Source organism: Vigna umbellata, chromosome 9 (assembly GCF_029865625.1).
Source record: "Vigna umbellata cultivar VRB3 chromosome 9, Vumbellata_1.0, whole genome shotgun sequence".
NCBI lineage: Eukaryota > Viridiplantae > Streptophyta > Magnoliopsida > Fabales > Fabaceae > Vigna > Vigna umbellata.
Window position 1 is genome coordinate 23,480,123 of NC_142173.1, and position 22,162 is coordinate 23,502,284.

At 34.4% G+C, this 22,162-nt stretch overlaps 1 protein-coding gene across 5 annotated transcripts; it reads left to right on the forward strand.

Moving 5' to 3' along the window:
• Window positions 1–115: 115 nt before the first annotated feature.
• On the forward strand, window positions 116–16,384 carry LOC148192960 (mevalonate kinase-like). 5 transcript variants are annotated; one of them, XM_088098398.1, is made up of 6 exons: window positions 116–420; window positions 581–1,082; window positions 14,195–14,292; window positions 14,740–14,896; window positions 14,982–15,090; window positions 16,123–16,384. In XM_088098398.1, exons 2-6 carry the CDS (start codon window positions 776–778, stop codon window positions 16,358–16,360), a joined length of 909 nt encoding a protein of 302 aa, XP_087954524.1. In that variant the 5' UTR covers window positions 116–420; window positions 581–775; the 3' UTR covers window positions 16,361–16,384. The 5 variants fall into 5 exon arrangements, with proteins under 5 accessions (XP_087954524.1, XP_087954525.1, XP_087954526.1 ...); XM_088098399.1 differs by having other exon boundaries at window positions 584–1,082; XM_088098400.1 differs by having other exon boundaries at window positions 116–1,082; window positions 14,791–14,896.
• Window positions 16,385–22,162: the final 5,778 nt, after the last annotated feature.

The window sequence follows — 22,162 nt, forward strand, 5'->3', positions numbered from 1 at the left end:
TTGTAGCGGGAATATTTTCTAAGGATTGCATCCATATGTAACGGGCTCTAATACGTATATAATTCGTATATAACTGAAAGTGAATCATTCCTACCAAAGTTACGTACGAATCTGGAGAAAAATTTATTGCAAAAATATAATAAGGTAAATTTAGGTCTTATGAAACCCTCGTCCCCCATTCAACTCACTTCGTTTTCTTCTTGTCCCTCAACGAAGAACCTTCTTCTCTTTTGGTCTCTCATCATTTGTTGACGAAGCATTGGTGTTTGTTGACGAAGTGTTTGTGTTCGGTCTTCTCTTTTGGTTTTCTCGTTCTGCCTTCTCGTTCAGCCTTTTCGTTGGTGTGGTTCGGTGCATTGAGCTCACGAAGTTCGTTGTTGTGGTTGCTTAAGGTGACGCCTTCAACGGTCCCTTCATTTGGTAAGTAATCCTTATCTTCCTTTATTCTCTAGTAATCCCTAAAATCGTAAACCACGGGAACCGTAATCTGCGTTTTGGTTTTAATTGAGACATTTGTGGTTCGACAAGTTGTGTTTCATTCTTTCCAAAGTTCGATTGAGGCATTGTGTTGTGGTTAAAGAAGGTTGGAAGTTGTATTAAGTATACTCCTACCTCCTGCTCCGTTGAGGTTGCCAAGATCATTGCGGCACTCGTTGAAGAGCTGGACATTCCAGAGGCTAAAAGTGGAATTGCCTCTCGAGTTTCCACGTTTCTCTAGCTGTACTCTTTTATTCAAGGGTCTGAACCAACTCTAAAATTCTTGTTGTGTGTGTGAATGTGTTTTTGTTTTATTTGTGTAGGTTTGATTGCGTTTCGCTCTTTGTGTATATTTAAGCCTGCTACTGTGGTTGTCACTTCTGAACTTCCTCTCGGTTCAGGATTGGGTTCCTCAGCTGCATTTTTTGCGGCTCTGGCGTCGACCTTGTTGGCTTATACTGATTTTGTTTCTCTGAATTTGAGTCATCAAGGATGGCTCTCCTTTACAGAGAAGGATCTTGAGTTCGTAAATAAGTGGGGCTTTGAAGGAGAGAAGATCATTCATGGAAAGCCATCTGGAATTGGCAACACAGTAAGTGCGTATGGTATGCCTCAGCCATTTTGCTACTAAGTTTCATTAGCTTTTATTCATTACTATTTGAAACTTGTCTTTTTGTGCACTTATTCTAGTTACTGATAATTAGAGTTTGAATGTTTTGTATTAATAGGTTGAAAAGGCACATAACCTTTGTATAATAGGTGTTTGAAGAGGATGAATGAAATGTTTTCGGTTGTTAAGAAAGGATGTCGGAACTAGCCGTATACACGTTTAAAATGTTTTAAAATGTGGGAACTTGTAGTGTAGATTTTGAAAATGTTTTCTGTTAACATTAACCATTTCACCATATTTATTTTGAGCCATCTTATTTTATTATCCTGTAAGCCATGTGTAATAGTACCCAAAATCACCAATGGAACAGTACACAAAATTCACAGTACTGATATAGCAGTAAAGTACTCAAATAATTTTTGCACCAGTAAAAGGAATGAATATTGGAATAAATTTTATTCTAGAAACGGAAAAGTTTAGGAATCATCCTATAGCTGCCATAGGCAATGTCCAGAGAGAGAGATGCGATACATCCGAGAAAAGAAATTATGCAGAGAGAAGGCCAAAACAGAATTTCCAACAACCACCTCCCTTTTTCCCTTTCGACCCCCAATATACGACTATGCTTTTCACCAATAGAAATCCTCCAGCCTGGAGTTTGTTATTTTGTTTCTATAACTCTTTCTCACTCCTTGATGAGTTGTATTAACATTGGACCCTTCTGCCCTTTACAATTCCACCCACATTAAGACCAACATTGTCCTCCCCAAGGTTGAGATTCGGGAAAGCTTGTTGCAGGGTTCTTTGATCCTCCCAAGTGGCGTTATCAACATATAATCCCTCCCATTGCACCAAATATTGTGGAACTTGGTTCAGGCCTCGTAATAGGACCCTACATTTTAAAATGGCAACAGGGTGAATAACTGGTGGCAATTCATTGGAAGTAGTAGGTAGAGGCACATAAGGCTGAGAATGATCCCCTCTACAAGGTTTCAACTGGGAGCAATGGAATACTGGATGGATTTTAGTGGTTGGGGGTAGCAACAATTTGTAAGCAACCTGGCCAATTCTTTGAATAACAGGGAAAGGACCAAAAAATCTCATACTCAGCTTCTGATTTTTCCGAAGAGCTACAAAGTGTTGTCTATAGGGTTGCAGTTTAACCAAGACCAAGTCACCAATTTGTAATTCCATGAACCTCCTTTTCTTGTCAGCCTGTTTCTTCATGTATTGTTGAGCTTTGTGGAGATTAACTTTCAATTTGTTGATTGTTACATCTCGTTGTAGTAATTGTTCTTGAACTGAAAGAGAATCATGTGGATTAAGGTTGTATTTCACCAAGGCAGGAGGATCTCTTCCATACACGATCTTAAAGGGGGTCATTCCACAACTATGGTGATAAGAAGTGTTATACCAATACTCAGCCCAATGCAACAACTTTGCCCAATCTTTAGGAGATTCATAAGTGAAACACCTCAAATACATTTCCAAACATTTGTTTAAGGATTCAGATTGGCCATCGGACTGTGGACGGTATGCAGTGGACATGTTCAAAGAAGTACCACTTAATTTGAATAACTCCTGCCAAAAATGACTCAGAAAAACTTTGTCCCTATCCGAAACAATTGTCTTAGGAATGCCATGTAGTTTTACAACTGATTTAACAAAAATTTCTGCAGCTGATTTACTAGAGTAATCAGCCTTTAAAGGGGAAAAATGGCCATATTTAGATAATCTGTCAACAACTACCAAGATGACCGTAAAGCCATTTGAAGAAGGGAGGCTCGTGATGAAATCCATAACAATGTCTTCCCAAATTTGCTCTGGAATGGGGAGTGGTTGTAACAGACCAGCAGGGAGAGTGTGAGACATTTTTGCTTATTGGCAAATCAAGCAATTTTGAACAAACTGTTGTACATCTTTGTTTATACCCTTCCAATAAAATTGAGCTGCAATTCTAGCCAAAGTTCTTGTAAACCCAGCATGCCCTCCATCAATGAGCTATGAAACTCATGTAAAATCTGTTGGATCAAAGCATGAGATTGAGGAATAACTAAACGACCCTTCCAGAAGAGTAAATTATCATGCACTGAATAATGGGGGTGAGGAGGTTGATTTAGCAAACACAAGTCTAGAATACCCTTAAGATGAGGATCCTGAGAAACAGCTTCCCGTAATGCATGCAGAATTTGGAAATTAGGTTGAGACCACGCCATGAAACAGGATCGAGAGAGAGAATATGCAACAATATTATCTTTCCCCGGCTTATATTCAATGGTAAAATCATATCCGAGCAATTTGTGCAGCCATTTTTGTTGTTCTTGGGTCTAAATAACTTGCTCCGTTAAGCTTTTTAAGCTTTTTTGATCTGTTCGAATCATAAAATTTATGGCCCAGGAGGTAATGACGGAACTTGGTAATGGCTTCTGTGATAGCAAAAAATTCTCTAGTGTATGTGGATTGTTTTTGCATGGCAGCCGAAAGCTTCTTAGAGAAAAATGCAATCGGATGATGCTCTTGGCTGAGAACTGCACCGATTCCCACTCCTGAGGCATCTGTTTCTAAGACAAAAGGTTTCGAAAAATCGAGCATAGCCAAAACAGGGGCTTGGGTGATTTCCAATTTTAATTGCTCAAAAGCTGCATAAGTCGACGATGTCCACTGAAAATTGTCTTTTTTTAATAAATCGGTGAGAGGAGCGGCCACCACTGCATAATTTTTTATGAAGCGTCTATAATAGCCTGTAAGGCCAAGGAAGCCTCACAACTGCTTCAAGGTGTTAGGACATGGCCAATCCATCTTGCTTGTATCCATTGCCACTCCTAAGCCGGAAACAGTGTGGCCTAAATAGTCCACTTGTTGAAGACCAAAAGAGCATTTAGATAGTTTGGCAAAGAGTTGATGTTGCTCAAGTTTCTGCAAAACAACTTCAAGATGCAGTAAATGAGCAGACCAAGAAGAGTTGTATACTAGAATATCATCAAAAAACACAAGAACAAATTTCCTCAACAAGCCTTGGAAAACGTCATTCATCAAGCTCTGAAATGTGGCAGGGGCATTGGTGAGACCAAATGGCATTACAACCCATTCATAATGACCTTGGTGGGTTCTAAAAGTTGTTCTGAATCTGTCCTCTTCCTTTACCAAAATCTGGTGGTATCCCGAACGCAAGTCCAATTTAGAGAAAAATTGCGCTCCATGTAACTCATCGATGAGTTCATCTACGATTGGGATAGGAAAACTATCCTTAATAGTGATAGCATTCAATGCCCTATAATCAGTACAAAAGCGCCATGTTCCATCTTTCTTCTTAACCAGAATAATTGGTGATGAAAAAGGACTAGTGCTAGGTACAATAAGTCCTTCCTTCAACATCTCTTGGACCATTATTTCAATCTAGTGTTTCTGGCTGTGGGGATACCTGTATGGCCTCACTTTCACTGGTTCCGATCCTTGTAACAAGGGAATAGAATGGTTCTTTGACCTACTAGGAGGCAGCCCCGAAGGAACAGAAAAAACCACCTTATATTTATTCAATAACAACACCAATTCAGGGTCGACATCGTGGTGTAATTGCAGCTGTTGCTCTGGAAAACCGTCTAATTGTTCGAATTGTAATGTAAAAAGCTCAGCTATGGCATGTGTATGAGTCATACGTTTGAGATGATGAAACTGAGCTTGTACCGGTAAAGTGTTTTGCTCCCCATGCAATGTGACAAAATGATTGCCTAAATAAAATTTCAGCGTAAGAGTGCTGTAATCTGAAATATGAGGTCCAAGGGTGGCTAACCAAGCAGCTCCCAAAACTAAATCAGCCCCAGTAACAGGTAGTAAATATACTGGCAATGTCAAAAAGTGACCCTGAATTCGGACTTCCAAGTCTTTAACCAATCCTTCAGCAACTAAAGTATTGTCATTGCCAACTAGAACTTTAAAATTGGAGATTGGCTCAATGGGCAGCTTTAAACAATGAGCGATTCTGGGCTGTAGAAAATTATCACTCGAGCCACTGTCAAGTAAAACTTGAACTGTAATGCCATTAATTAAACCTTGAAATTTCATTATACCCAGTCCAGAAGCTCCTTTTAAAGCATTATAAGATAGGTGGTGTTCTTGTAACAAGTTTAATTCACCTTGTTGCTCTGTATCCGGTGGTTCGGGTGGTAAGTCTGCAACATCCGCGTCTTGGCATTGTAGAAGCAGGTATTGCTTGTTGGGACATCGATGGTTAGGAGAAAATTTCTCCTCACATGTATAACAGAGCCCTTTTTCCCTTCTCAGTTGCATCTCAGCTGGGGTGATTCGCTTGATATGGGTATTTCGGATGGTGGTGGAAGCTGTAATCGGAGTTGGAAGCAAGGGTGGTAGATTTGTGGATGTAATGGTTTGGTGTATAGGCTGGTTAGTGTTTGCGGTTAGTGTTTTGGCTGTTGTATAAGGTTGATATGGTTTGGGTTTGGTCATTGATGGACAAATTTATGAACACCAAAATATGATGTCACAAACTTGTTTTTCAATCGGCAAGTATGACCGAATCATTCAAGTAATAAACTTGGTAAGACCAAGTATAGTTCTTCCCAAAGGACTCACGGCCTAGTTTAGTAGTGTGGTTTCTTGATTAGCTAAGACTTAAAGACGAAATATTTAGATTTTTATATGCAAAAGACGAAAATTAAATATGTATGCATGAAGTTTTGATCAATGGCAAAAAGCAAAAGATAAACACTTTCAATGAAATATATGTATGAATATGTTGTTGGGGGTCAATTTCATCTTATCCACTCTCATATATTTTAGGAATTCAACATTCAAATCATCATTGTTAATGCCACTCTCTAAAGTACCTTTCAAGAAGGCTTCTCCTAATCACGAGTTCATACAATTCCTAGCATTCCTAATGATCAGTTCATAAGTGCAGGAGCTTAACGACAACCAATATAATATTGGGAGAAATTCCCCGGATCTAGACTTCCCCGTACGCGCCCGTATCGACAAAACCAATATTCATGCATCGAATGAGTTAAACAATGCAAGCATTAAGGAAAGAGGAAAAACCCTAACTAATGATGAAAGAAAGCATAGATCTTAAATAAAAGATGTAAAAACAAATTCCATATATGAGAGCTTCAAAAGATTACATTGATTCCCCAACAAACATACAGAGTTTAGTTCACCATATTCATGGTGAACCTAGATGAATAACAATGAAAGAATGAAAGATAAAACCCTAAAAAGGTGAAGAGGAAGCCTTAGCATCCAAGATCCTCCTTCAAAGGGGTGGAAAAGAGAGTGTTTGTTTCATTCCAGCCAAAGATACCTAACCCTAGGAAACCCTAAAGCTTAAATACCATTCGTAAATTACAAAAAATTAGGTCCAAGCCCATTAAAGTGCCGCTCAGCGGTAAAATACCGCTCAGCAGTAAGTGCGTGTCTTGTTTTCTCCCCTCAGCGGCCATTTTGCCCCTCAGCGGATCTCCCGTGAGTGCCTGAGTGCCGCTCAGCGGTAAACTGCCGCTGCAGCGGTGACTTCGACTTCTCCTTTTGCACTTTTTGATGTCTTTTTTGATTTCATCTCTCTCCTTCTTCACTTCTTTCACCAAATTCACCTTAAAACCTGCACAAAAACACTGAAATCAAGCATAAATCTGTCCAGCTCTCTTATTTCTAAAAATATGAAGAAAAGCATGATTTCAAGCTAGTTTCTAAGTGTAAAGGTTGCTTTTAGTGTCAATTTTAATCATAAAAATAACAGTTTTTCAACTGTTATCACAACCCCAAACTTAAAACTTTGCTTGTCCTCAAGCAAATAAGATGTAACTCAATCTTCAACCAATTCATATGATGGTTCACTCATTCAAAAATCCTCTTTTTCAAGATAAGTAACAACTTCACTCAAACTTATGACCAAGAGTTCAATCAAGATGTGCACATGCTTTAGTGTTCACAAAGTCATTTAAATTCCAACAAATGCCATTTTTCATGAATGATCAATCAATTAAGCATGGATGTTCATGTTTTCATGGAATATTTCCTCACTAAGTCAAGTGTTTTACTCACACTCAAATGTATAAGAGGTAATCACTCATTCACTCTACTATCACAATGTCACATGAATCAATTTTTTTGCCTTTCATTTTACCACAATCAAAAACATTCACAAGCATGCATCATCACAAGGACTTTTCTATGGCTTATAACGTGGCTGGGCTAACAAGAAAATTGGTTTTTCTAGATCACAAAACCCTTGAGTTAAGAGAATCATACAACACAATCATCTTATTCTTTCCCAACTTTCTTTTGCCTTTGCATTGAGCTTTGCTTCTTTTTCTTTTCTTTTCTTTTTCTTTGCATATTCTTACTTTTTAGCTCTTAGCTCAATGCTTTTCATGTTTTCCCAACAACCCCAAATTTGAACATTTAACAATACCACACAAGATCTTCTACTTAACTCAAGGTAAAGATTTTTCAATCAAAGGTTTCAGTGTATGTTCAAGGCTAAGGGTTCAAAAGGATTGAACACAAAGTGTTCTCTTTTAGTGGGCTAATTTTTACAAATTTGGCCAATAAAAAGGTTTCCAACAAACGGCCTTGATCATATGATGCAAAACAAGCAATTGATTCAATCATAGAAAACCTGGGTAAAGTCATTCATGCTTTCACAGTAATAGTATTCAACAATAACAACTCTAGAGTTCAAAACCTCACATATAAGCTCATTCACATTCCACATATAACATCCTGCTTAGAATCATAATCACAATCACAACATCTTGCATTTGTTCACAATGCTTGTGAACCACCTGTATAAGCATATAATGTGCACATTCTCAACATCAATCAATATCAAAGCATCATCAAGCATTACTTATCAAACAATAATCATAAGCAAACCATCATAACAAACAAAATTTCCAATTGAGTACATCAAATCCTATTCTAAAAACATAAGTGATTGATAAAACAAATCCTACTCTAGTGCTTTGAAAAACTCAGCCCCATCAATGATGCTCTCTCCCAACCCCAAACTTAGATGGAAAACTAGTGAGAAAGTGAGTGGAAGGGAGATTTTCTAAAGAGGAATGAAAGGAAAAATGTAGAGAACCTTTGGAAAAATGTTTAGGAGTGTGTATGCAGAGAAGAATCTAAAAATAGAGGCCAAAGCGTGACTTAGGGTATAAAAATACCATAATGGGCTCGGGTTCCGCTAAGGGGCAACCTAAGCCCCTTTTACGATACCACCGCTCAGCGGCAATTTTCCGCTCAACGGCACTTTCGTGTTGTGCTTTTCTTCTTCCTAGCTTACCCTAGGTGCCTTCTACTCATGCCCCTCACTTGCTCCCTGCAATTAATTTCTCAAATCACTCAAACATTCAATCCCTATCATGCAACTAAAGCAGAATCAAAACAAATAATACAGATAAAATCAATCAACTGGGTTGCCTCCCAGGTAGCGCTTGTTTAACGTCACGAGCCTGACCCAAAATCCTCCAGCACCCTTCAGTAGATGCAAATCTTTCTTACCAACACCCATCAGTAGGTGTATACATAGTATCCTTTAGTAGATACTCTTCCGCCTAACATCCATCAGTAGATGTAAACCCTGTAACAAACTTATAACAAAAACAAAAATACCCAAAAGTTCAAAATTACATCACCAAACCAAAAATTAAAAGTTCTTAAATCACTGGGTTGCCTCCCAGCAAGCGCTCTTTTAACGTCACTAGCTTGACCCAATAAAGCTCATGTTCCTTCTTCTTTTTCTTCTTCTTTCTACTGAACTTCTTCAGAAATTTGATCAAACCAGGAACCTGTTGCAGTGTCTCAATCATAGGAACTTTAATCTCCAATTTCTTGAAGATTTCCATGAAGCACTTAAATTTCTTTTCCTTCCTATGATTCTTCTTTAGATGAGGATGGGATTTTTCATATGATTCCTTCTTCTTTCCTCTCATCTTCTTTTTCTTATGCTTTCTCTCCCCAAATTTTCTCTTTTTCTTTTCTTTTATTTTTTTCTTCTTTTCTCTTTTTCTCCTCAACTTCTTTATTTTCACACAAATTTTCTTTCTCTCTTCTCTCTCAACCACTTCTTTTTCTTTTTTTTCATCTTTATCTTTCTCACTCAACTCTTCTTTCTCTTTTCTCTCTACCCTTTCCTCATCTCCCTCTAATTTTTCCTCATCAAGAATCTTGTCACTTTCAGTGATAATGACTTGCCCTTCCTCCTTAAGGTTAACTTCAGTATTAACATCATCATTCAATCTCTGATTGATGTAACGAAGTTGCATCTCCATTCTAAGAAGATAAGAAGATAGGAAATAAAAACAGAAAAATAAAAACAGAAAAATAAAATAAAATAAAATAAAAACAGAAAAATAAAATAAAATAAAATATAAACAGATAAAATATAAACAGAAAAATAAAAACATAAATTCAAAATTAAAGTCAAAGATAATCAATAATCACACAAATTAACCAGTTAAACCACGAGTCCCCGGCAACAGCGCCAAAAACTTGATGGACAAATTTATGAACACCAAAATATGATGTCAACAACTTGTTTTTCAATCGGCAAGTATGACCGAATCGTTCAAGTAATAAACTTGGTAAGACCAAGTATCGTTCTTCCCAAAGGACTCACGGCCTAGTTTAGTTGTGTGGTTTCTTGATTAGCTAAGACTTAAAGACGAAATATTTAGATTTTTATATGCAAAAGACGAAAATTAAATATGTATGCATGAAGTTTTGATCAATGGCAAAAAGCAAAAGATAAACACTTTCAATGAAATATATGTATGAATATGTTGTTGGGGGTCAATTTCATCTTATCCACTCTCATATATTTTAGGAATTCAACATTCAAATCATCATTGTTAATGCCACTCTCTAAAGTACCTTTCAAGAAGGCTTCTCCCTAATCACGAGTTCATACAATTCCTAGCATTCCTAATGATCAGTTCATAAGTGCAGGAGCTTAACGACAACCAATATAATATTGGGAGAAATTCCCCGGATCTAGACTTCCCCGTACGTGCCCGTATCGACAAAACCAATATTCATGCATCGAATGAGTTAAACAATGCAAGCATTAAGCAAAGAGGAAAAACCCTAACTAATGATGAAAGAAAGCATAGATCTTAAATAAAAGATGTAAAAACAAATTCCATATATGAGAGCTTCAAAAGATTACATTGATTCCCCAACAAACATACAGAGTTTAGTTCACCATATTCATGGTGAACCTAGATGAATAACAATGAAAGAATGAAAGATAAAACCCTAAAAAGGTGAAGAGGAAGCCTTAGCATCCAAGATCCTCCTTCAAAGGGGTGGAAAAGAGAGTGTTTGCTTCGTTCCAGCCAAAGATACCTAACCCTAGGAAACCCCAAAGCTTAAATACCATTCGTAAATTACAAAAAATTAGGTCCAAGCCCATTAAAGTGCCGCTCAGCGGTAAAATACCGCTCAGCGGTAAGTGCGTGTCTTGTTTTCTCCCCTCAGCGGCCATTTTGCCCTTCAGCGGATCTTCCGTGAGTGCCTGAGTGCCGCTCAGCGGTAAACTGCCGCTGAGCGGTGACTTCGGCTTCTCCTTTTGCACTTTTTGATGTCTTTTCTGATTTCATCTCTCTCCTTCTTCACTTCTTTCACCAAATTCACCTTAAAACCTGCACAAAAACACTGCAATCAAGCATAAACCTGTCCAACTCTCTTATTTCTAAAAATATGAAGAAAAGCATGATTTCAAGCTAGTTTCTAAGTGTAAAGGTTGCTTTTAGTGTCAATTTTAATCATAAAAATAACAGTTTTTCAACTGTTATCAGTCATGCATTTTTCTTCATACAATTTAGCTAAGGAAACTGAGCGAATCAATGTTGAAGGGGATTGAGCAATTACATCCCTTCGAATATCCGGTTTTAACCCTCCAATAAAACAATCTAACAAGGCTTTAGTGGTGACACCTTGGACACGGTTAGCCAGGGCAGTAAATTTGACATAATATTCCTGCACAAAATCTGTTTGGGTCAACTTAAATAAATTGGATCGAGAACACTCATAGGGAGAAGGACCAAATTCCAATTCTAGCGCACGAGTAAAAGCAACCTAGGAGTGGAAGGTATCTTGACGATTCATCATTTGAAACCATGGGACTACATCCTTGTCCAGATGTATGGTAGCAATCGTTAAACGATGATCATCAGGAGTATTGTAATATGAAAAAATTGCTCTGCCTTGAATATCCATTGCAAGACATCGGAGCCATCAAAGCGTGGAAAATCCAACTTGACGTTATGCACCTGAAACGGTGGAGCAGGGTTTGCTGTTTTCTGCTGCAGCAAGGCATCAACAGCTGACTCTAAGGTTTCAAATCTTGTGGCGTTTTCCCGGTCTCTAATCTCCAGTACGTCGAGGATGCGTTTGACATCAGCCGTGAGATCTTTGAGGCGAGTATTCTCCGCCATAGGCAATGAAAGCACCAATTGTAACAGTACCCAAAATCACCAATGGAACAGTACACAAAATTTACAGTACTGATATAGCAGTAAAGTACTCAAATAATTTTTGCACCAGTAAAAGGAATGAACATTGGAATAAATTTTATTCTAGAAACGGAAAAGTTTAGGAATCATCCTATAGCTGCCATAGGCAATGTCCAGAGAGAGAGATGCGATACATCCGAGAAAAGAAATTATGCAGAGAGAAGGCCAAAACAGAATTTCCAACAACCACCTCCCTTTTTCCCTTTCGACCCCCAATATACGACTATGCTTTTCACCAATAGAAATCCTCCGAGTTTGTTATTTTGTTTTTATAACTCTTTCTCACTCCTAACATTAGACCCTTCTGCCCTTTCTTACACCATGCTTCTTGGTAAAATAGTTTTCTAAACAAATGTGTTGGACTTGCTTATATTGGTGGAAGCAGTTTCAGTTGTAAATTTTTCCCTAACAGCTACATAACTTTGATCAGATTTTGGTGTGACTCATGAACCATGATCGGCCCATCAGTGCATCTTCATGAACCAGGAAATTATTAAAATGCTACTGGAAATATAAAATAATTGGGTTACTCTTTCATTCCACCGAATGGGGCCAGAGTTAGCCATTCCCCCTTTTGTTGTCTTTTCTTTTCATTATTCATTGAAAGCGTGGACCAAAGTCGATTTCTCGCATCCTTGCTGTCAAGTCTGTCCGTTTCCTCTTGGTGTACTAATGGTTCCTTAAAGTTATAAAATAAAGTTGGACCAGACTTTCACAGTGGTAAATGGTAGATAGTTGAAGATAAGAAATTAAGAATAGGACATGTACATGAATTAGATTTAAGTATGGCTTCTCAATTATCACGTTAAGGTTGTTGTTTTTGTTCCCAAAATGATTGTTTATATGTTGCTTTGTGCTGGTAGGACAACTCTTCTCTTCTTCTCATTCATTAACTCTCACGGTGATAAAACCGTGGCCTTTCAATCATTGACTATTACATTAGCTAGATGGAATTTGGTTACCATTCAGAACAACTTTATTCTCCTTGGTTCTTCATCCTTTCTAGATCAAAATTTCAGATTTCTTCCTTTGATGGATAGACCTTTGTTTAGTTGATATAAGGTAGAATTGCTACTCTCTTATATAACACTTTGAATCTAGTTTGGAATCTGAATTATGTGATGAAAACCTCTTGAAATTAGTCTTGGAAACGTGATTGGATCTTAGTTATGTTTAGACGTGAACCTTTGAGTTCATAAGTTCCTCCTTGTTTATGTTGGTGGAGCGAACCGAGGGGAACATGTCCTCCCCCTTCCTAGTCACGTTTATGTGTGTCAAAACTTGATCTATATAGAAAGCAAACTCTGCTGGAATAATAACTCCTTAATCTGATTTGAAATCTGATTGTAGTATTGATAGCTTCTTATTCTGGTTTTGGAAACTAACTTAGGAAAGAAATTCTAATGGACGTGTGAGGGCAGTAGCTTGTATGGAATCAGATTCTGTTTTCGGCTGGATCTATGCTTCAATGGTCGAAAGATAATATTGATTAGGGAATTGAGTTTGGGGAAGAGACACGTTCTAACTTATAATGTAGTCAAGGAACTGCTGAAACGTATTGGAGTAGTGATGAATTATTTCTGAAATTTGTTTGTGCAGAAATTTTATGAGATAAGGTTAGTATATATATAATTTAGTGTTAATTGTGTATAATGAAGAAGCACCTTTGTTTATAATATGACTGAGTGTATTTAATTGGATTGGAATTTAAAATGTAGTGAGTGGTTTATGTTTTAAGTCAAAGATGCAGGACGTAAGGAATGATTCCTTGGTTAGTCTTTGATGTGGCTATTAAGTGCAGCATGGTTAACCAAATATCCTGTATTAAGTATTGAAGATTAGATGTCTGTGATGACGAGTTGGTTAGAGTTTAACTTTGAGAAATAAAGAATTATCACACCCACTTTTGAACAGTGACCAACATGATAGTTAAAATCTAAGGTGTTAAATTGGTGGTTGGTGACTGAAATCAGAAGTGGCCTTGGTAGCAAAATAAGTGCAGACCAAAATTATTGAAATTAAGTTCATTAAAATTTCTTTTGGGCTACATACAATGTTTAAGTTATATTTTAAAGTAGTGAAAACTTATTATATCGTTTTACGTGAAAGACAATTTTGATTGATACATCTTTTATCTTGTTTTTAAAAAAAATTAATAAAATAAAATAAAATAAAATAATAATAAAAATAAAAATTACAATAATAATAATAATAATGGTGGATGAATTGCATAGCATTATGTAAAATTTAGACAAATTAAGTTTGGTGAGACTTTCCAGAGTTGGTGTTGTTTTAATGTTTTGTAATTGAATGGATGGAAATTTGATATTTTCACGTGATAGAAGGAGATGGCTTCTTTCATTTTAATTGTTCTTATTGAAATTTTATATCTTATTTGAATTGATTAAAACTTGGATATATATATATATATATATATATATATATATATATATATATATATATATATTTGTTTGAATAACTAAATATGAATACTTTCTTTAGTAAGTATTGGTAAATATTTGTTGGTTGGACTTTTATTATACAAGGAGTAGCAAGTATGATATATCTCCAGAGCTTGCTCTACCACGGAGAAAGGTGCAAGCAGGAAACAGAGAGAAGGAAAGGAAAAGTGCAGGAAACAGAGAGAAGGAAAGGAAAACTGCAAAAGAGGTATGAAACTAAACTTTTATTTTTCTGAAAACTTACAACTATTGTTTCCCTAAGGCTATGTTATTGTTTAACATGCGGTATTGGTTTTGTTTAACATAGACTGAGTAAGTAACATAGGGTTTTGCTATTCATGGTTGTATCATCTGTTTTAATCCCTGTGCTTCTTGATTTTTGTATGATGTTACCTATGTTATCTTATGTATTGGGTTATATCAAATTGATGGGGAATGACTGAATCTGACATATGCAAGCTATTGGTTCATGTTAGTTTATGGGCCGCAAAAGGAATAGAAAATTAGGATAATCTATTTTTTTTTTTATAAAATCATAAAGTTACGTATGGATTTTTTTGGTATGTAATTACATCTTTAATTATATACGAATTTTATATATGGATATTTTCGTATGTAAGATTTTGGGTCTTATGTAATTTAATTTTTTTTGTAGTGGATTCACTGTATGCGTAAAATGGTTATGAACATCTACAAATCATTACAGGAAAGAGGTGCCGAGAAAGAGAAAATACTGATCATGGAACTTCTACACAAAGAGTTGGAGAAGGAAATGGCAAGGATTCCCAAGGCTAATCCATGCCCTTTTTTTGGTACAAAATTTTGTCGATCAACCTTTGTTGTCTTCGCTTGCTAGTTGAAAAAATTGATGAAGTGTACTGTGAATATCATTTGCAGATCCCACAAAAACCATGATAGTTAGAAAGTTGATTAACTGGTTGAATACCCAAATTTTTATAAAGGTCCAAATTAACTGGTTGAGCACGATACCACGCCTTACGTATCTGTAAGATATTTCATTTGGATTCAACTCAGTTTATGCATTGATTGTTCGGATTCTAAAATGCTTTCACGGTAATAGCTCATGGGAAATGCTCTTTTTCTTTGATTTCAGTTTCAATTTTTATATTTGCAGTTTCCATCAACTTTGTTTTCCTTCATTCTCGTGTTGCTTTTTAGTGCTGGTTTGGTATCATTCTAAGAGCAGGAAGCACTTCAACCCCAAGTTTGAAAAATGTTTATTACTGGTTTTTTCTTCTATTTATATTAATATATGTTTTGGTTTTGAAGGTGCTTTGATCATGTTGCATCTTAGTCTCCTCTGTCAAGGTTTACTCTTAAATTCTGTTGTTGCCTTGTTAACGTTAAAAACATAAAAGAAAGATGAATTTTATGCGTGAAAATTTTCCTATAATATTGTAAAGATGTGCAAAAATAGTTATACATAGCCTATTTTAAGAAAAATATAAAATATTTATATAATAAATTATGTTAAATACTCACATTAATCATTTGCAGATTTTTTTGTTCTGTGAAAACAAAATTATATTTTCTAACTTAGCTTTCTCAAATATGGTACACATTCAATAATTTGTGTTATTTAGCATAGTTCTACCTTTTCAAGTGATTTAGCTATTTCCAGCCTTAACGGTAGTAGGTTGAAAAAATCATTGATTTATTCATGATGAATTATCCTTTTTCATTATGTGATTAGGTAATTTAGAGTTGATAGGTTTCATTTTGATTGGATGGATAAAAGCATGACAATTAGTAATATTATAGCAGAAACTTTGTTAAAATGTGATTCCAGGGACAACATATTTGGTAGTACTAATGTGTGGTAATGGGCTACCAAGAGTTTCACTTCCCAAATGGCAAGTGTATGATTTATTGCTAATGAATGTCACTTGGTAAAATGGTAGGTGGTGGTTTAAGTTGCTATAAAATGCAAGGATGAAATGATGTTGAAAATATATGATGATTAAGGAAGCAAGTTCATTTTTCAAAATTATTAATTAATTATTATTTTATATTATAGGTATATAATCAAGGAAGCATATCAAATAATGAAGAACAAGAATGATGATCAAATGAATGAAAATGAAGAACAAGAAAGATACGAAACGAAGAACAAGAATGATAATTATTATTCAGAACATTTTTTTTATTTGTTATGTAAAAGAACATGTTTATTTTTAATTTTTAGGATTAAACATATATTATTTTTTAAGTTGAAAATTAATTGTATTTTAAATTTTACAGTTTATTTCATATAATAATAATAATTACTTTTGGTTTTATATTATTCTAGTTTAATATTAAATATATTTTATATTAATCACATTAATCAAATAATTTGAATAATAAAAGAAATTAAATTATTTTTATTACCGACGGTTTTCAAAACCTCAATTACATAAATCAAAAAATACCTGCAGTTTTTTACTAATCCACGCAGTCTCGTCGGTTTTTCTGAACTCCCGCAAGTACTGGCGGTTTCTGTGAAACCCCGTAAATAGCAGTAGTTTTTGAAAAACCTTGCAAATAGCGGCAGTTATGAAAAAACCGCCGAAAATTTGTGACGGTGATTTTTCTAGTGATTTTGTCAACCACGAAAAATGTATTTACCAGGGATTAAAACCGCCGATAATGCAGAAAATAATCCTTGGTAAAATTCCTTATTTTTGTAGTGCGTGTGGGTCTTTCTGCTATCTATTGAAGTATCAAAAGGTATTATTGTTATTATTATTATTATTACTATTATTATTATTATTATTATTTTATTATTATTATTATTATTTATTATAATAATAATAAAATAATAATTATAATTATTATTAGGCTAACATAATTCTTCCTATGGCATACAACAAAGTGTTTTCCATAATTAATTGGACCCAACATGGTTGACAATACTATTGATAAAAAATGAGATTTGTGTAACTCATTTCTTCATTCATAGGGTAATTTCATTTTATTTTTTGCTTTTGAGTTGACAAAATCTATAACATAGTTGCCTCTAATTTTTCTTGTAGAATTTATTTTCTTTACAACATTTCTACTTGGAATTTCTATTATAGAATGATTAAGAAGGTTGGAAAAGGAATTCTAATGTAATTTTTGGATTGATGCTATACATAGCCAATTATTGAGTCACATATAATAAATTTACTCTAGTTTTTTTATTGCTTATGCCTTCATACTCTTTAATCATGAATTAAAATCCTCCACACTCCTCATTAAAATAATATTGTAAGGCCCTTTTCTTAGAAGTGGCATCTCCCCACTCGGAACCTTTTTCTTTGTCCACTAAGAGCATTTATCAAGAGTGCAAATCACTTAAAGGGTTATAATAATGAAGCTTATTGAAAAAGAATTGTTGCCTATTTATAAAATTATTAGTTTGTACAACAATTATAAAATTAAAATATAAAAAGCGTTTATTGAAAAGTATAACGTTTAATCTAATTGATTTAATTTTTCAATTAAAAATTTCAAATTATTTATTCACCCATTCATTAATCCTTATTCTAATGGCAGTTAAAATAGTTGCCAAAAGCGGTTTTGTTTTTAAGTGTAAAGTTGTAGTTTTGTGATATAATTGAAGTTTGACTTGACTAAATTTTCATAACCGATCAATTACTATAAAAATTACTATATTGGGAATAAAATAGACAGAAGGAGATCATATGCCTCACTTTTTATTTGATATGTTGGCATTCACATGAACGAAAACACTATAATTGCATTTTGTAAAAAGAAGAATTATAATTATTTAAAAGAACAGTTATTCAACAATCTCTTACTTTAATTTATTGCTTAACAAATGGAGTAGTTTTGATAGCCCAACATTAAAGCTTAAATCCTATTATTAAAACTAAGCACCTGACTGCAATGAGTGGGAACATGGATAGTGTCAAATAACTTATGACGAGTGGAGAATACTGTAATAATGTTAAGGAATAACTTTTAATTGTTTTTTTATTGATTATGGTAAACTAATCCCAACAAACCTTAAAATAAGTTTGACAAAATTGTGATTGATTATTATTATTATTATTATTATTATTATTATTATTATTATTATTATTATTATTATTATTATTATTATTATTATTATTATTATTATTATTATTATTATTATTATTATTATTATGTGTGAAAATCAGTTAAGGGCATGATAATCATAACATCAGGAATCATAATCTTGTGAATAGATTAAAAAAACTTTGAACAGGTACTTGTGATTATTAATATCGCATTGGTATTGTTTCCATAGCAAGTGATGAAAGTGGGATAACAATATATACACTTAAATATTTAATCAATAAATAAATTGGTAAATTTACAATATTTGTTCATTAATAGAAGTTTTTAACATGTTTAATACATGTTTTTAATATATGAGAAAATCAGTTATATATATATATATATATATATATATATATATATATATATATATATATATATATATATATATATATATATATATATATATATATATATATAGGTTTGCTAACGCGCGTACGCCTGTTTTTCAGTTGGTACATTTTAGCAATGTGTACCGGGTTTTAGTAGACAAAAATATCCTTATATATCATGGATTCTAAGTTTTAAGGTTAAGGGTATTTTAATAATTTTCATTCTCAAAACTAAAAAAGGAAAAAAAGAAATCCCCCAAACCCTTACTCACCTCTCTCATTCCTCTCAACTCTTTCTCTTCCCTCTTTCTCACTCCAATCTTTTCTCTGTCATCCCTAGTGTAGCCCCAATTGAAAAAATCAGAAACACTTGCTGTTAAACAATCTTACAAAAAAATGATTTTATAATGAGTTTTCATCTTATAATTTTTGTCTTATCTAATTTTATCCAATTTTCACAAGCATAAAGGAATTGATAATTGACCTGGAAAAAATCAGAAATACTCGTTGTTAAACAATTTCTTACAAAAAATGATTTTATAATGAGTTTTTATTTTATAATTTTTGTCTAATCTAATTTTATCTAATTTTCACAAGCATAATGACATCAAAGGAATTGGTAATTGGCCTGGAAAAAAATTAGAAACACTCAGTTGTTAAACAATTTCTTACAAAAAATGACTTTATAATGAGTTTTCATTTTATAATTTTTGTCGTATATAATTTTATCTAATTTTCACAAGCATAATGACGTCCTAAAGAATTGGTAATTGGCCTGAAGGGTTTTTTTAGAGATGATGATTCAACAAATACAGATGATGAAATTAGAGAGGTTAGTGAAGATGGTGAAATTGAAGAGATCTTGAATCAACCTTTGCCTTGAAGGTGAATATGTCAATGACTCAACTCTTTACAAAGGAAAATTTTTTAAAGGCATCTGTTTCTGATTTTTTTCAATTGGGGTTACAGTAGGGATGACAGAGAAAAGGTTGGAGTGAGAAAGATGAAAGAGAAAGGATTGAAAGGAATGAGAGAGGTGAGTAAGGGTTTGGGGGGTTTCTTTTTTTTTTTTTAAGTTTTGAGAATGAAAATTATTAAAATACCCTTAACCTTAAAACTTAAAACTTAGAATCCATGATATATAAGGATATTTTTGTCTATTAAAACCCGGTATACATTGCTAAAATGTACCAACTGAAAAACAGGCGTACGCGCGTTAGCAAACCCATATATATATATATATATATATATATATATATATATATATATATATATATATATATATATATATATATATATATATATATTCAAATATCATGTGCCGTGTAAATGAGAAAAATGGATAAGGTAAAGGAGAGTGATGACACGTAGGTTTGGAAAGAAAACCATGAAGCATACTTGCCAAAAGACAACAAATAAAATTGTACATGTGTGTAGGTTCTTCCAACAACATAATGTTTTGCATGAAGAGTTAAATAAAGTAGTTGCAAAGCAAAATCTAGCACATAGGTAAGTATCACTAAGACATACACATGTGTGATATGCAAGGAGATAGACAAAATAATTGTATATTTGTTCTTTATGAGTAACTTAGCCTCCCAAGCTTGGAGTTTTGTAAAAGTTCGGTAAGGGTTTGTAAAGTGCACTATAACCAACCTCAACTTCTATGAGTAATATGATTTGGAGGGGAGTGTGACTAGCAGTGATATGATGTATATGGAATCAAATGAATAATATAATATTTAAGAATACAAAATCATATGCTAACAAGGTTTTTAGTGTGACACACATGGAGGTATGGGTTTAGATGAAGTTTAAAATATCCAAAGAGGACTTCTTTTATTCTAAATAGTGATGGGAGAAGACAAGACGACATGGTTTGTAGTAGTTATGTACAATTTGGGTTCTAGTTTTTTCGATTTACTCATTCGTTGATAAGTGGTGGATGGTAGCCCATGGTTGCGGACGGTGGCTGACGACAAGGTGATAGTGGTGCTAGGGTTTCTGTGAGAGAAAGGTTGAAATGAAGAAAATGCTAACGTGGCTCAATCTTGTTGGTCTATATGTGAGTGTGCAAGGATCATAGCATGTGACATCACCTGAGTGGCTTGATTTATTAGTGGTGGATTTCCATGTGGTAGCATCTAAGTCAGTCTGATTTTGTGAGTGATAAAAGGGGTATGGAATAGGAAAATTAGTGCTAATTTTGTTGCCCAATGCTGAAATAGTGTTAAGACAAGACAAACTAATGTATAGCACTTTTGGTTTTAAAGTTTAAACAAATAACATTAAACGAAGTAGTCTTGAATATGCTCATAGAGTGAAAATAGTCAAAACACTAAAAGATAATTAGGAACACTAGCTTTGAATTAAAAGGTGTCCACACAACAAGTCTAACATATCTAATAACCAACTAGAAAGAAGCGTCTATAGAATAACCCATAGAAAACCACAGTTAGGTCCAACTCAGATATGACAAAAATACCTAAACCAGAAGAACATGATAGGCAGAAACATAAGTGCTAGAAAAAAGACTCCTAAATCATTCATCAACATAAAAAAACCTCAGGAAAATACTTAGGAAAACAACTAGGTTAAAAGCTTCAAAACACAATGTTAAACGACTTACAAGTCAAAGCGTCTAAGAAAATTATGCTAAATGCGTAAGCTATACTGTACCCAATGGTAATCAGTTGAACTCTTGATAATTCTAATTTTTACCATTATCTAAGCATCATTTTAGTAGCAAAATCAACTCCTTTCTAGCTTGTAACTTGCTTAATCTTATTCTTTTGTCTTGTTTTCTAAATAAGTATGTTTTGGGCTACATTGATGTAATTTCATCACTAATCCCATTATTTTGTAGCTAAAATAGTGCTTGGAAGAATCTCCAAAATGTAGAGAACTGAATCAACCACAGAAGCAAGTAGATCTGCACAAAAATGAGAAAAAGAAGTAGTGCAACAATGTCAAGCCCAAACACCCTGGCTCAAGGGCGTTGGAGCGCCACCTGCACAAAAGCTTATTTATAGTGTATGCACGCTCGAGCGCCCCTCCTTTCTGGACGCTTGAGCACTACTTTGCTGACATGGCAAATTTGCACTATTTAACTCAAAAACACAAAAAGCTTTGGGTCTTTGGTTCTTTGGAGGCGTGATTTCACTACTAGAGCTCATGGAGGCCGCGAGGAGCTTGTGGGAACATCTCCTCCTCTTCCTTTGGGTCTCCTCCTTCTTCCATCCACCAATTTTGTAAAGTTTAGGGTTCTCCATGGAAGTGGAAAACCAGATTCATCTTGTTAGGGATTGTTGTAGCCTATGAATTCTTGTGTAATGGATGATTGATTTGTATTTATATATGCCTTTCCTATCAATTGCTAGTATTCTGGTTTCCAATCTTAAAGCTTGCATGTAATAGGAATGTTCATGACATGATTTTGGGGTTTCATGGGTTATGGGAACGTAAGATGGAACCTAGAACTAAAACAAGAGTCCTTGTGTTTCATTGATTCTAGGGATGGAAGATGATTCACATGTTGTCTTAAGATCCTAGCTCTTTAATGTGAGTTTTCTTGTTAGATTTTCCAAGGGATTGGAGTTTAATAGGGAAAACCTAGGCTCTTTCACCTAAAGGATTAGGGCTAGAGTGTTTTTGTGG

What these genes read in the sequence shown, in the direction of transcription:
- LOC148192960 (XM_088098398.1), top strand. Translation starts at nt 776, where the DNA reads ATGTGTTTTTGTTTTATTTGTGTAGGTTTGATTGCGTTTCGCTCTTTG. An exon ending in CAACACAGTAAGTGCGTATG is followed by an intron (nt 1,083 to 14,194) that starts GTATGCCTCAGC and finishes ATATATCTCCAG; the next exon opens with AGCTTGCTCTACCACGGAGA. An exon ending in TAATCCATGCCCTTTTTTTG is followed by an intron (nt 14,897 to 14,981) that starts GTACAAAATTTT and finishes TATCATTTGCAG; the next exon opens with ATCCCACAAAAACCATGATA.